Source organism: Lycorma delicatula, chromosome 1, assembly GCF_047948215.1.
Source record: "Lycorma delicatula isolate Av1 chromosome 1, ASM4794821v1, whole genome shotgun sequence".
Classification (NCBI taxonomy): Eukaryota; Metazoa; Arthropoda; class Insecta; order Hemiptera; family Fulgoridae; genus Lycorma; species Lycorma delicatula.
In genome coordinates, this window is record NC_134455.1 from 379,829,888 (window position 1) to 379,845,492 (window position 15,605).

A 15,605-nucleotide genomic window follows, 5' to 3' on the forward strand; every position below is an offset into this window, starting at 1 on the left:
TAGTTTCTAAATCAGTTTTATTTATATTTTTATAAATAAAAATGATTACCTTACCTTAAAGAGTAATTGCTTAAGGGAAAAGTTGTAATGATGCTAAATATGATAAATACATTTGATTTTCCTTGGATTAGCAGTTGCAGGTTTAACCACTCATTTCAGGAATTGCCAACCTGACACTATAAATACTGGTACTTTATGGAATAAAAAAATTCTTCAAATTTTATCATCTTTAAGAATTCATTTTTTAAGTTGTTAATTCATCTTTTTGTTGTCCTTTGTATTTTTATCCGATTTATTTTTTAACTCCTTCAATCATCAATTTCTTAAGTTTTTCAGTTGCTATCTTTTGTCGTGTTTTTTTTCATATTCCTTTTATATTGAAACCCGTGGATGCTCTTTATTTAATACGATTTCGGTTGCTATCGATCTATTCAAAACTTTGGTACAAGACTAAATCAGCTTTATTTACATTCATACATATCATCCCATTCATCCACTGAAGTAATACCTTACAGTGGTTCCAAAAGCTAAACAAAAAATGAAAGAAAGTTGGAGGTTCATGACCCTTTTTCACCTTGCCAACACTATCAATCCAGGTTATTCTGTATACTTCATCGCTTACTGTTAATTTTTCATAGTTGTATCATTATTTATTGCTTTATTTTTTTGTGCTTGAGAAGTTTGATTCTTCCTTACAAATAAATTATATTTCATTTTGACCACTGATATTTTATCAAGGAAATGGCTCAATTCATATTTTAAGGTATGTATTTTAAGTAATATTAGCAATTCAAAGATAACAGGTGTATTTTTTAATGTAATAATCATCTGAGTTTAACTTAGATGCTTTATAATACTAGCTCTGTTGTTCTAGCAATCTCTGTGGCAGAATGATAATTGTCTTTCATTTGGAAGGCAGATTTAGGGATTCAAATCCTGATCAGGCTTGATTTTTTTACATGCCAGAAAACATTGGCTAAGATTTATAATTGGGGGTATTAGTGTAGTTACTGGACTATGAAATAAAAGTAAGAGATCAACATAGATTATTTTTGTTCAGAGTATTTCATTTGATGTATAACGCATTATTTTTACTGTCAAAAACAGTAGTATATCAGATAATTGTAAGTGGTTTGTAGTGGTACTTTAAATAGCTCATTTATAAGTGGACTTACGGTCACAGTTATTGTTGCTTATTTATTGTTGTAACACTACTGTTTTAGTACTTTTTATATTAATTTTTTAAGAAAAATGTCTGTAATTAGTCCAGATAAGTCATCTTTAGTAACAAAACAGAAGATCATTCTGTATACACACATTTAAAGGAACTTGTACAAATTAAATCTAATGCTACTCTTAAAAAAGTGTTATCTGCATCATAAAAAGTGAAGGTAGCCACCATATTTATTGTCAGAGTAGATGGTACAGAGAATTTGTGCTGAACTGATCAAAATGTAACATCTTTTGAATCACCACAAAAGAAAATATCTCATTAAAAAATTTTATATGGTAATTATGTAACCTTCATCTGCTGATTTTTTTTAAATACTTTACTTTTTATGGATGCTTTTTATCTATAGATTTAAATCTTACATGCAAAATACAAAAAACTCTATATGATATATGAATTGTTTTAAAATAATTATATTCTTATTCTAAATTATAATCTTCTTTTACAGGAAGCTCATAGAACAACTGCTGAGGGAAATACATCCCAAGGGAAATCACAAACAAATACCAAGAAAGGAAAAGTTATTAAATTTGGATGGGTCGAAGGTGTATATGTAAGTTAATTTTCAAATTAATGTAGCTTTAAATAATACCATAATTATGAGATATTTTACCAATAACTTAACCCTTAATGCTAATTTACCTTTACCTATATGCACCTTTGTAAATGTTGTTCATACTAAAATTTTTCTCCTGTTGATTGATTATCACTATCAGGTGCTACAAGTTGTATTTCGAGCATTTAGTTATCATTCAATTACAGTGTGCTCAAGAACCAAATTTCTGTTAAACTCTTACTAGAGTTTACAGCTTCTATAATCATTAAATTGGATAGTATAATATTGTATAGTACAGTATTTTTTTTTGCCCTGCTTTATATAACAAAACAGTTATTAATTTATTTTTATAATTACTAGTTATTTTGGGAGATCAGGTGAAACAAATTTACAGATATTCAATCATCAGGTATATTGAGTAGGCGCTGGACAGTAAACAATCCCTGAGTTGGTGTACAGACATCCTTTACAGATGCTAAAGATCAGGACTAATTTTTTGTGTCCTGGTATTCTCAACATTGAAAATCTAGTAGATTAGACCTAAACCTAGAGAGCTGATAACAAGGAAGAGAGAATGAAGGATAAAAAAAAGTAGCAGAGTGGCTGGTGAAAAGAATGATCTACTCTTTACAGTAGATCCACGGTATGACTAGCTCAGGACCCATTTTTAGACTCTAGATTGTGTGACTAAAAAATGTTCATACGCATTTAATTTTGAAGAGAGATGCCTGGAATCTATTGAAGATAATGATGTAGATTTGCTGATAGAGACAGAGTTATGAGACAAGGAAGTCGGTTATGATTACATTGTTGATGCTGAAGAACTAAGAAAGAAATAAAACAAAATAGTTGAAGAAGACGAAGAACATAATTTATTTCACAGCCTCTTAAGGAAAAAAGACAATGTTGACACAAGGGGTAAAGTAAAGAAAATATCTGAATGAAATGAAATTTTCATTTCTGATTGTAGATACCACTGAGGTTGCATGAACGTAATTCTGTAGAAAATTGAAATGATTGCTGTAATAAACATGGAATTCATTTTAATTCACTTCAAGCTGGTCATTCTAAACCGAGCAACAAAGTTCTAACTAGCAAAGAATTGGTTGAACACTTTGAAAAAAAAAAAAAAAAATATAAATAATATTAAAATGTGAATGAATGCACTATTAAAAAAATGATGTAAAGTTCAGAATCTGAAATTACAAAGTCCATCTTTTTCAATTTTTCTTTAAAACTTCATGTGCATTGTGTTAGGACTTAAGCTAAATATTCATATATATATATATATATATATATATATATATTTATGCCGTAAAGTTTATTTATTCAAGAGGTTTTATTTATTCATGGAGCCTTCTCAAAAGAAGAGTCTTAATCCAGAATATATATATATTTTTTTTCTTAAATTTCAGTTTCCAGATTTCAATGGAAATAACCGTTTTGACCATCTCTGAATCCATTTTGACTAGTTTCAGTGTGACGTCTGTACGTATGTATCTCACGTAACTCAAAAACGATTAGCAGTAGGATGTTGAAATTTTGGAGTTAGGATTACTGTAACATCTAGTTGTGCACCATCCCTTTTTATTGCAATCGACTGAAGCAAAAGTGTCCAAAAAAGCCCAAAATCCCCAAAAAATTGGATTTTGGACTTTTTCTTAACTGCAGTAATAAGCCCTCATTGAACGCTTTTTAACGATATTTTATATGTGGTACTTATTTTGGTTCCAGTTAGGGCCAAATAAAATTTTAATTAATAAAATATTTGGATCTTAAAAGGGGAAGGTACATTGGTTCGAATCAGACTTCATCTCCTTTTTTTTAAATTTTTTTTTTAATTTAAATATATTGACTTATTAATAATTATTAACTTCTGATTGTAAAAAAAGTTTTTCGATAAATAATAATTCAATAACAATAAAAAAAAAATAAATATGAAAAAAAATCAGAAGTTATTAGTGAAATAAAATTTTATGTACTTTTAAAAATGTGTATATGTAATTTAATAGGCATTATTACATATGTGTATTTGTAATAGATTTGGTGAACATATTATGTAACATTAATTGAAAATTATAATTTAGAATTGTATTATTTTTGGATTTTCTAGTTTTATTTCTGTTCAATTTTATTTAATTATTCTGGAATTTCTGTTTAATTTTATCTACATTAAAGTTAACTACAGAGTGACTGAAAAATTGACCCTCATAAGAACAACATATAGACTGAGGCATACATGCCTGATCTATAATAAATTGCAAAAAATCTTATCATTTATTTCATTACTCCTCTGATATTGTCGAACAATATTCTCCCTAACTCGGAGTTGATTATCATTTCGTTCGTTTATTTGTTCTTTGTTACCAATCATTTAATCAATCTTTGGTTTAATATAATTCTTCTGAGCTTAATCTGTGTACACGTTCTCTAGCTTCCAGATTTTCTCTCCCTTTATATTCATCATCCTCTCTTAATCTTTTTATTCTTTCCTTGGTCTTAATGTTTTCTTCCTCTTTATATTTGTCATCTTCTTTTAATCTTTTTATTCTTTCTTTGTTTACAACATTTTTTCCTTTTTTTAAAATTTAAATATATTGATTTATTAATAATTATTAACCTCTGATTGTAAAAAAAATTACAATAAATAATAATTCAATAACAACAATTAAAAAAAAAATGAAAAATTCAGAAGTTATTAGTGAAATAACATTTTATGCACTTTTAATCAGATTTTTTGTTTTTCCCAAACAAACAAAAACACTCTTCCTCTTTATATAATAATATAAATTAACATAAATTGATCAGAATCATTAAACACAGTGAACCTGAAATGAATCATTTAATTTTCTGACTGCACAGGGTTTTACTTTAATCAAACAGGATGCAGCTTCAAAGACAGAGCAATGGATTAAAAATACTCAAATAAAAAAAAAAAATAAAATAATAAACAAAAAAAAAATACTTATGACAAGTATGGATCTAAGAGTATAAAGTTATTTTATAGAATTTATGTAAAATGTAATGTTTCATAGTAGTAAAAGATGGCCCATAGAAGAAGAGTAAAGAAGAAAATGATAGGTCTTTGAAATGTAGTGTTAGAGGAGAAGAGTTGATAAAATGTTAAATAAAGTAAACTTAAAATGAATATGAGAAGAAAGATATTTATGGCACAATCTTGAATAAAACAAACTTGGTTGGTAGGCTGTACATTTTAAAGGTATTCAGTTTTTATTTATTTGGTGTAGATGGCAAAAACTTTACAAGATAATAAATGTTGGAATATATAAAACCGATTTCCAAGGATATGGATGTAGTAATTATGTTGATATTAAAAAAATTAATACCGAACAGAAAACTCATAGCATCAGACCAATTAAATGAACTGTAGGGCCAATCAAAAGCCTTTCAAAAATATACTTAAATTGATATACACTCTCAATCATTAATTGGTTTTTGCCGGCCATCTTCTAGTTTAATACACATTTTGGCAAAACTTTTAAGGCAGTAATAATTAAAGTTCATTAAATTTGCAACTAGTTCTTTCTGAAACAATTTTTTTTAATCATGAGCAAGGATGGGCTCTCTTCTGGGCTTACCACTGCTCAACAAAATCATGTGATTACATCTTTTACAGAAAAAATGTGTTTCTTCCATTTTCTTATTGTATAAAAATTGTCACAGGGATAACAACCTTAAAGGCCATAAAATGTTGTGTATTGCTGAGTAAAACACTTTTTGGGATCTTAGCTTATGATTCTGCATGATGATGTATGAGGGTTATTTTTTTTACTCTACGAAGAGCAATTCAGAACAAGCGGAGAGGAATGTTATCATCAGGCATTGTCTTTCTCCATGAGCCGCACACTGCAGCTGTAACAAAGAAGCTCCTGCAGTGTTTTCGTTGGGAAGTGTTTGATCACCCACCATACAGCCCGGACTTGGCTCCATCCGATTTTCACCTCTTTGCTCACATGAAACGCTGGCTAGGAGGACAACATTTTGGCACAGACATCGAGCTGCAGACCAGTGTAGAAACATGGCTGAAAACACAGGCGGCTCGGTTCTATGACGAGGGTATTGGAAAGTTGGTACCACGCTACAACAAATGTCTAAATCAGAGTGGCAACTATGTAGAGAAATAGCGTAACTATGTAAGTACTTGTTACCAATAAAAATTTTTTTATTTTCACTGTGGTTTTAATTTCGTGACTGATCGGACCTTAAAAAAAAATTACCCTCGTATGATGATTCTACAACATGGTGAAAAATGTTTTTTTATACAGTTTTTAATTAAATAAGAGTTCAAGACTTTTTGCATGATATTCTTTTTTACATGAGAACTCAAAAAGGAGAGTAATGTATTTACGGTGTACGTTATGCATGTATGTTTGTTCCACCATAGCAGTTCAACAGTTGAACTGATTTAGATGTATGACTCAATGTTCGAATCCTTACATTACCGGTAGTGTCATAAACTATATATACAAATATATATATATATATGTATATATATGTGTGTGTGTGTGTTTAAATAAATTAAAAAAAAAATATATATATACTTTATATAAAATTGCCACCCACACACTCTTTAATTATCCTGTATTAGTAATTTATCCTATATTAAAGAGTAATGTCAGCAATGTTTTATTTTGGCAGTTGTGTTTTTTAATATTTATCTCTTGTTTTAGTTTTAGAGTTGTAGCTGTATACCTCTGTTGGTATATTTTAGTTCTGTAATAATCTTAGATAAAGATAATTTTTTTCAATTCATTTTTCATTACGCAAATTTTTGAAACAATACTCTTTCAAACAGCAACATTTTTAAACTTATTTGCAATCATAAGAAACTATTACCTCTCATCCTACAGTTCTTAACTGCACATCATGTTTATTGATATAAAAATGATGTGTAATACCCTTCAACAGTGGTTCCCAAACTTTTCTGATTCGTGGTGACCTTTTCCAATAAAAATTTTTTCATGGCACTCTACCCTAAATAAAATTATGACTACTCATAAGTAAGAGATAAAAATAAATAAAGCTCGTGTATCTTCATTATTTTTTTTACTTTATTAACATTAAATTAATAGTTATAAATGTCTTGGTTCAATTAATTTTAAAGCTTTTACAATATTTTATGGCGCCCCTGTGAAGAGGCCGTGACTCCTGGGGCACTGCGATGTACAGTTTGGGAATCCCTGATCGATCTGGTGTATTCATGCTAATTTTTAAGCCGATTTACTTCTTTATAATAAAAAAGGTCTCCTCTGAAAAAAATATTATTATATTGTCTAAGTATGTAGACAATATTTTTCTAGAAAGGATTGTGTTTAAAAAGTGGAGAACTTCTGTTATTTGGGTTCACTTTCAGAAAATCTGGTTTGAAATTATAAAGAATATACAGCACAACAATAGAAAGACTACTGATGTATTAAACTCAGTGTATGGTTAAGGAACATTACCCACAAGTGTTTGATTTATAATATTACAATGAAAAGCTTATAATATTATATAATGATTACTACGGAGCAAAAAATAAAAATGAAAATTTAAAGATACTACAAAATTTATATCTTGTCAAACAGAACAAAAAAGACTTAACATGATTTGGATGTATGAGGAGGAAAGGAGAAATTAGTTCTCCTAGACAGTGATGAAGGAAAATTGAAAAGTATGACGATTAGCAACTAGAATGTTTCATTGTCTTCAGATTAATATTTATAAATTTTCAATGCATCAAAAACATTCTTATGACAGTGGTGGGTTACTGAAAAAGAGTAGATTGATTGGTAGCAATGTTTCTGTAAAACAAACAAAAATCATATTGAAAGAAATAACATTGTCATAAAAATGATAAATTAAAGTTACCATACTGAAAAATCTCATAATACATTCTTGTTTGATAAAATTAATTTCTAGTGTTTTTTCTTTCAATCTATTTTAGGAAATTTAAAATAGAGGGTATTAGCTGCATGCATCAAAACCTTACCAATATTGGCCTATCCATATTGACCTATTCAAAATGTAAAACTAACAAAAGTCAAATTGAATGAATGATTTAACTGTCATAAAAATGATAAATTAAAGTTACCATACTGTTAAATCAGTTACCATAAAGTTAAATCATTCCTGTTGAACTGTGTAGAACTGGGTTGTTGACAGAGTAAAATTTAAAGTTTATGATTTTTATAGAAGTAAAACTTACCTAAGTACAATGAGCTATATCATTGAATTTTTTCAATGGCCATCTTGAACCATTAATGAGGCAATCCAAAAAACTGATAACTAAAAAGAATGCAATGTCAATATGAATAGTGCTGACACTAAGCAAAAGGAGATCTTACAATTTTAAAGTAGTAAACCTATACAAACTGTAACTCTTGTAGAAGGGATAGATGTTTTGTTTGTTTATATATAAAATTTTTGTTTTCCTTCAACTTTGGTCATAATGAAATTAAAATCATCTTTCTTTTGTTCTAGTTTTTATTTTATTTTATAAATAATGGTAAACGATTTTTATTGCTCCATAAATGCAATAGTTTATTTATTTTTATTTTTTGTAAATATTCTTTTTTTCTTTACAACCTCTTATGATGAGAAAACAATTATGTAATTTTTATACATTTGTTTCAGATGCGATGTCTTCTAAATATATGGGGTGTGATGTTATTTCTTCGACTTTCATGGGTCATTGGACAAGCCGGAGTCGGTATGTAAATTTTGATAAAATTTACATTGAGATTTATATCGAATTTTAATTCTGTTTGTGCTTTCTTATCTTATGAATGATAATGAAGCCTCCATCATTTTTATTTATCTGAGATCTCCTTCTTCTTAAACTGAGACTGCTTGGGTTTGAATAGATAACAGTGGGCCATGATCTGATCTGGTGAGGTTTAGTTTGTCAGTAGACCTATTCTGGAACCTGTTTCCTGTCTAATTTCTATAAACTTAACTCTGAAACGCTTATTGGGAAAAGCTACGCCTTCTAATCTATAAACTAGAATTGCAGCTATTCAAATATCTAGGGAACAGGATAATAGTCTAGGCTTTAGGTTGTTCTGCCGATTAAATGTTAATACTAGGAATGTTAAAAATATAATTGAGACAAAAGTTGGTCCAAACAAATTTTTGCTTCATAGCAAATATTATATTATCTAACAAATTATCTATCTATCTATCTATATATATATATATATATATATATATATATATATAGATAATATTATCATAAATTATCTATATAGTTTTTCAAAAACAGTGCCTCACTCTATGATATACACCCTTACTAAGAGAAGAGGATGAAAGAAGATTGGAAGTGCTTGAAATGTAATTAAAAAGAGATATTATAGTTCTTAAAGTTGTATTTTATATTAGCAGATTCTTTTCTGCATAAAAGCTGTGTTTGCTTATGTTAATCTAGAGTTTGATTCTTTGTCACTTCATTAATGCTTTTGTAGTTTTATTGTCTAAACTACAAACTGTTTAAATGTATTGTATTAAGATTACAAGTTACCCAGAAATGAAATTACTACTTACCCAGATATGAAATCATTTTGATAAATTTATCACTAAAATCTCATCAAATTAAATAAAAATATTACTAAAGATTAATTGAATATCAGCACAGCATTTCCTTTGCTTAAAGCTAACATTGGTACATACAGATATAAATGGAAACACAATAGAATATTCTTTAACAATTTGTGGGTGTGAATTTTACTCTTACTCAGTATAGATAGTTTGTTTTGTAAAAAAAAAGTATAGTAATTCATTGCACTATATGTTCATTTTTTAAGGTTGCAATGCATGTAAAGCATCTGAAATACAAGAATTACTGATAACAGTTACTTTCTTAGAGAGAAAAGGTATTAATTATACAGTTGTGAACAGATTAAATGTACAGCTTTGCCATGCTAATGCGCAACAATTTATTTGAATTAGTGAGGAAACCACCTCATGTGTCCCTATTAAGCATGGCATTCTTATTAATTCTAAGAATAACCACATCATTTTGGGAGTAAATGATGACTGATGACAGTCCTATAATCTTTTTTTTTGTTATATACACCTTTTTTTTTGATAGTTATTGGTTATTGATTTGCATAACTTCTAATATGTAATACATTCTGCAGAACTAAAAATCTAAAAAGATCATTATCTGATCTTCCCTCATTATAACATCCTTTTTTCTTTTATATTAATATTCCTCCCACATTTTCCTGGAAACATTTAATTTTTGTATAATTTACTATGAATCTAAAATATTTAATGGTATTATGTGAAAGATTTAACAATTTAAATATTTTTTTCATTATTATGAAATATTCTATATAATGATGTGAAGTTTCAAATCTGAGGCAGACAGTCTACTGCTATTTTTAACTTTATTTACAATGTACGAATAATCTTTCTTAATATCCTTGTTGGTATTCAAAACAATGTATGTGTAGGTTGCAGAATATCATTTGTTTTAACTTGGTTACATGTTAAAGTTTCATTTATGCTATATTTTGTAATCTTGTATACTTATGTTAAATATCAGACTGTTTCCTTCTCATATTTTCTCAAAATAATTTTACGTATATAAATATTTATAAATGAATTCATATCATCTTAAAATTGATTAAAAACATAACACAAATAGATTAAATATACAGTTTTTATAAGTTTTATTTCTAATTATTTTTTAAGAACATTGTCATTAACTGACACAACTAGTCGTTTATTGTATTTACTGCCTTAATTATATTTAGAATCATCATTTAGTCTTATATAATTTTACTTCTATTATCATAAATATATGAATGCTGTTAACATCAGCACCTAGAAATCTAAATGACATTTTTATAGTATTTCTGAATCTAATACAATTTAGATTCAAAAATAAATAAGCATAAATAAATAAGTATTATTCAAACTTATAAGTAATGTGATAACGTTTTTTGAAGATCACTTTTTGTTTCTTGTTATCATCATTGTTTAGTGTAACATTGTTGTAGTGCTATGGTATGTAGCCTGATGTCATTCCGATATTCAAAGTATTTTAACATGATTATTAAAAAAAATTGGTTTGGAAATTTAGGGTAAAGATATAAATTTCCACATTTCAGAGAGCCACATTCCACATTTTACACTCAGTAGCAGCCTGTTTACATCTTTCTCTGCATTCCTTTTTTTATTTATATGAATACAATTTTCTTTCATCTACTTTTTTCATAGGGCAGTGTTTTTTCTAGACCTATCCAAATTTTCCATGAAATTAAAAGGTATAAAAAAAATAACTTTTTGAAAAAAATAAAATCAACTTCAAAACTAAAAAGGAATATTTAAGTCATATATTCTTAACCTGGTCCAAAAAATATGAAGAAAAATATTATTTTAGTTTTTAGTGCAGTTTTTCTATGTTAGTATTATTATTAGTTTAAAATTGTGTTATTTAAAGGGAATACTAAAGGTATAAAATAAATTTTATCTATCTATTTACTGACTTGATTTTCATTCAAATATAAAATTAATACCCATCACTTGAGTTGCATAAAGTAACACTCGAATAAGTTACAATCTACAAATAAGTTTCATCCGGAGATCCTGGGTTTGAATCCTGGTCAGGCATGGCATTTTCACACGCTACAAAAATTGTCATTCATCTCCTACTCTGAAGCAATACCTAATGATGAACTCGGAGGTTAAAAAAAAGAAAAAAGTTACAATACTCTCTTGTCAAATGGGTGTCTTGCTCTTATATGCTATTTTGACTATTTTTATAGTTATTCTCTGTTTCTGCACTGTTTATGACTAATTCTTGAACTACAAGATTTTCGTTGATTTATACAGTCCACTTGTTAAGGTCTTATTTATTTATTGTAAATGAAATAACCATATTAAATATTTATCCTTATTTTTATTAATGTTTACAGGAATGGGTATTGCTGTTATATGTTTAGCAAATATAGTCACCCTAGCTACCACATTATCAATGTCTGCTGTTAGTACAAATGGTCTTATAGAAGGAGGTAACTATTCATATAATATCAATATTTTTTAATATTTACTGTACTACTTTACTTATTCATTCCAGTTTCTGTAACTCTTGTTATAAAGGTTGTCAACTATTTCAAAGAATGACTAAAACACTTTAGAGAAGTAAAGTAATTTCAATTTAAAGAAATTATGATAACTTGTATCTGATTAGCACCAGTTTAATATTCATTACAATTGGGAAATAAAATAAGATCATTTTTAAAAAATAACATTGGTCAAAAATAGACTTTCAAGTTATCTGATTATTTATATACTCAAACAATAAATAATAAATAATTGTTTTATTCTTTATTGTTTATGATTGTAGTAGATGTAGTAGATGATTGTACAAATTAATCCAGATACAATTGTTATCTATTACTGTGTAATTTTAATTAGATAAATGTTCATACTTTTGCTATTATTTCTACTGTGTAGAGGCAATGAATGTAATGCACTCACTGTTTTCTGACAGAAGGGTAGATTAATTTTTGGCTTCACACTGACTTTCCCAGTCTTTCTTTTGACATGAGGCATGTAAAGCACTTTGTTTGCTAACTATAAAACCAAACCCTAGGTGAACATATCGATTCCCCCCCGAGGGGAGAAGATCCCACCTCATAGCGTGTCCGGTCGCTACACCACCCCCTCCGTTCCTAGCCAGCAGTGGCTTTAACAGAGGACATCTTCTCGCCCTCAAACTGATTGTGCCACACAGCTTTCAGTCCAGGCCCCGCAGAGATGCCACCGATGCAGATGCCCCGAGGGACATCTACATTGGTAGTGAAAGTATTACTTATAAGGGTAAAATTCTGTCTTTTGGTGGGCTTAAAACATTGATGTGTTGGTGCAGTAAATAATCTAATAGCTGACAAAAATTTAGATTTTCCTTGCTTTGTCTGGCATAGAATTCTGGTATGCTAGTTTCAAGAATGACTTATATCACATTTCAGTTTATTGACATCGTTTCTGATTATGTCTTCTAACATTCATATAACCAGCAAGTACATAGTTGGAATATATCTCTTATTTGAATTAGTTCACACGTATAATTTGGCATAGATTCAATAAGTACGTTATACATATTTTAAAAATTGTTTGTAATGAAACCTTGTACTTTGAATAACGTCTGTTTTTGCCAGCAGAATATTGATAGATTTGTCACTTTCTAAACGGGAAAAAATGCATTATTGTTATTTAAAATCTTGACAAGAAAAGGTGGTTTTAAGATGGCAGATATTAAAGAATCTGAAAAAGAGTTGGTCGATTCAAAAAGGAGTGAAACAAGTCTTAAGGTCCATGGCTATTGTCTTTTAACTTGTGTACAGAAGAAGCAATACAGGAATCTGTAGAAAAATTTGAGATTGTAATAACTAAACAAGGAGAAAATAGAAAAATGTTAAGATTTACTAATGGTATTGTTCTTTGGACAGAAATTATAATATACTCTCTTGTTGCATGAACATTTTGAATGGAATGGATTAATTGCTATGAAAGAAATTTAGTATTAAAATTGATAAAAGTAAAACAAAAGTGATGAAATTTGATGAAAAGTAGGATAAAAATGAATTAAACATTAATTTTGGGGAATACATATACCGTAGTTATTGCTGAATTTTATTATTTAGGTAGTAAAATTATAGAGGATGTATAAAAATATATAGATATCTCAAGTAAATAGTGGTTTCATATAAAAAAGAAGTCTGCTGGTATAAAGTTCATGTTTAAGAATTAGAAAGAAACACTAGAAAATATTTGTGTAAAGTTTAGTCCTTAATTAGGGTAAAAATCTGAGGAAATGACACAAAGGTCATCAGATCAGTTATGAATGATTTGATGAATTATGGTGATTCCAGAAGAAAATTATGAAAGAAGTGCAAGAAGGACATGCTTTTTTATGGTGTGATTTCCTAGCCAGAAATAATTACGTGGAATTCCCAATAAGTATTAATTCAATTGTAAAAATTTCTTTTTGGATTGATGAGGCTATGGCTAATTAAAAAAAGTGTTACTTTGTACATTTGTATATGCTTAAAAGTATAACATATGTATTATTTTAAATGCTATAATTCTTATTACTATAAGTATAATTGATTTTTTAAACCTTTTACGGGATACTAATTTGAAAGGTTTCCTACTTGTTCATGAACTACTGAAAGTTAACACATACAAACACGTGTGTGCATGTGTATGAAGATAAACAAAAGAAGGCTATTTTTAAAAAATTGAATCAGATACTTTGTATATGATACATGCTTTTTCTTATGTAACTGTAAAACTTAAGAGCATTACAAGCCTAAAGGAAGCTAAAAGTAATTTAGGAATCTAACAATAAAGTTTTCACTTTTTTTAGTACATTGCTATTTTTGTTCATTTATCATTAGTAATTTATATAATATAAAATTTGTATAAGAATTTACACAGTCATCTAATTAAGTAAACGTATAATAAACCTTCTCTTTTATCATCCAGAATTTGAAAACATTCTATACTAATTTGTTTTCAAAGAAATTTTTCAAATGGCAAACAGATACTCATACAGTTTTTTCCAAAATGGTTAGACATTTATCCTCTCTTCATATACTTTAAAAATTATATCTTTAATGTATTTAAAATTATTGTATTTATTTTTTTTAACCTTCTAAAAATTAGGAGGAAGTTCTCAATATATGTGTTAATTCTTATTTTTTAATGTATGCGTTCGTAGTTTCTGTTAATTCGTACCTGGAGGTCAGGTCTTCTATGAAGCCATACCACCTGGTCATATTCTCTGACAGCTGCTTCAAATGACTCTATGATTTACACTTCTTATATGTCTCTTTCTCAATTGTTTTTTTCTGTCTTGTGCAGCCTACTTTTTCTCCTGTATCCTGGGAATTCCACTCCAAATCATCCTTAATACTACTGATGCCTTTGAAAGAATATGATGAATTCATCTATCCTTTTAAAGCCTAAGCTGCACTTAAATCATTTTCTGGTTTGCTGTTTTGAGAATCTCCTCATTTTTTCTTCTATCACGTCATTTAATATTAATATTTTTCAAAAACACTTCTTTAGAAAATGTTATACTTGCCTGGTATTTGTTTGGTTATCCTGTTTGTCGAATAAACATATAAGAGTATATTCTTAACATTGGAACCAAAAATCCTCAACTGTGATGTTTCTTCTAATACCAGATGATTTACAGACTTTACATTACTGGACGATTGTAACATTGTTGTTTCTTAATGTATATTACCCATCTTCATCTACTCGACCAGCTAGTCACAACACTTCTGAAGAAAGTGAACTGTAATCATCTTTCATGTCCTGGTCATTAATCTTTCATAAAATCGTTCATTTCTTATATTCGTTCATTTCTATATTCATAGATTTAGTTTTACTTTCATAATTCTTAGCTCCACTCTGAGATTCCCTTTAAAATTGATTAATTTTTCTGTTACATCAATAAAATTATGTCATCGCAAACGTATATCAGCAAAGTCCTTGAATGAATCCCACTCTATACTCTCATTTTATCTTCAATAAATCATCAATTACAGTAATAAACACAGTTTGAAACGTGAAAGTTTCATTGTGCTCCTAATGTAATGCTTTATGGTAAATTTAAAAATATAATTAAAATTTTTTTAATCATTCATAATTTTTATTTGAGAACATTTTAAACTATTGCTTTTGCAGAATTCTATGTAAATTTTTTAAGAATAACCTACGTACATAAAAGAATATTTTAAATGATCTCTAACATAGGATGGGGTACAAACGTAACATTATGTAGGTATAAGTATATAC

At 28.2% G+C, this 15,605-nt stretch overlaps 1 protein-coding gene across 1 annotated transcript in view; it reads left to right on the forward strand.

Moving 5' to 3' along the window:
• The window catches only part of LOC142317310 (bumetanide-sensitive sodium-(potassium)-chloride cotransporter-like), a 170,926-nt gene that overhangs the window by 70,538 nt on the left and 84,783 nt on the right, over nucleotides 1-15,605 (forward strand). The window contains exons 2-4 of the mRNA XM_075353748.1: nucleotides 1,680-1,784; nucleotides 8,424-8,499; nucleotides 11,711-11,806. Of these exons, the coding sequence (XP_075209863.1) occupies nucleotides 1,680-1,784; nucleotides 8,424-8,499; nucleotides 11,711-11,806 (277 nt within the window). The remainder of the gene's footprint in view (nucleotides 1-1,679; nucleotides 1,785-8,423; nucleotides 8,500-11,710; nucleotides 11,807-15,605) is intronic.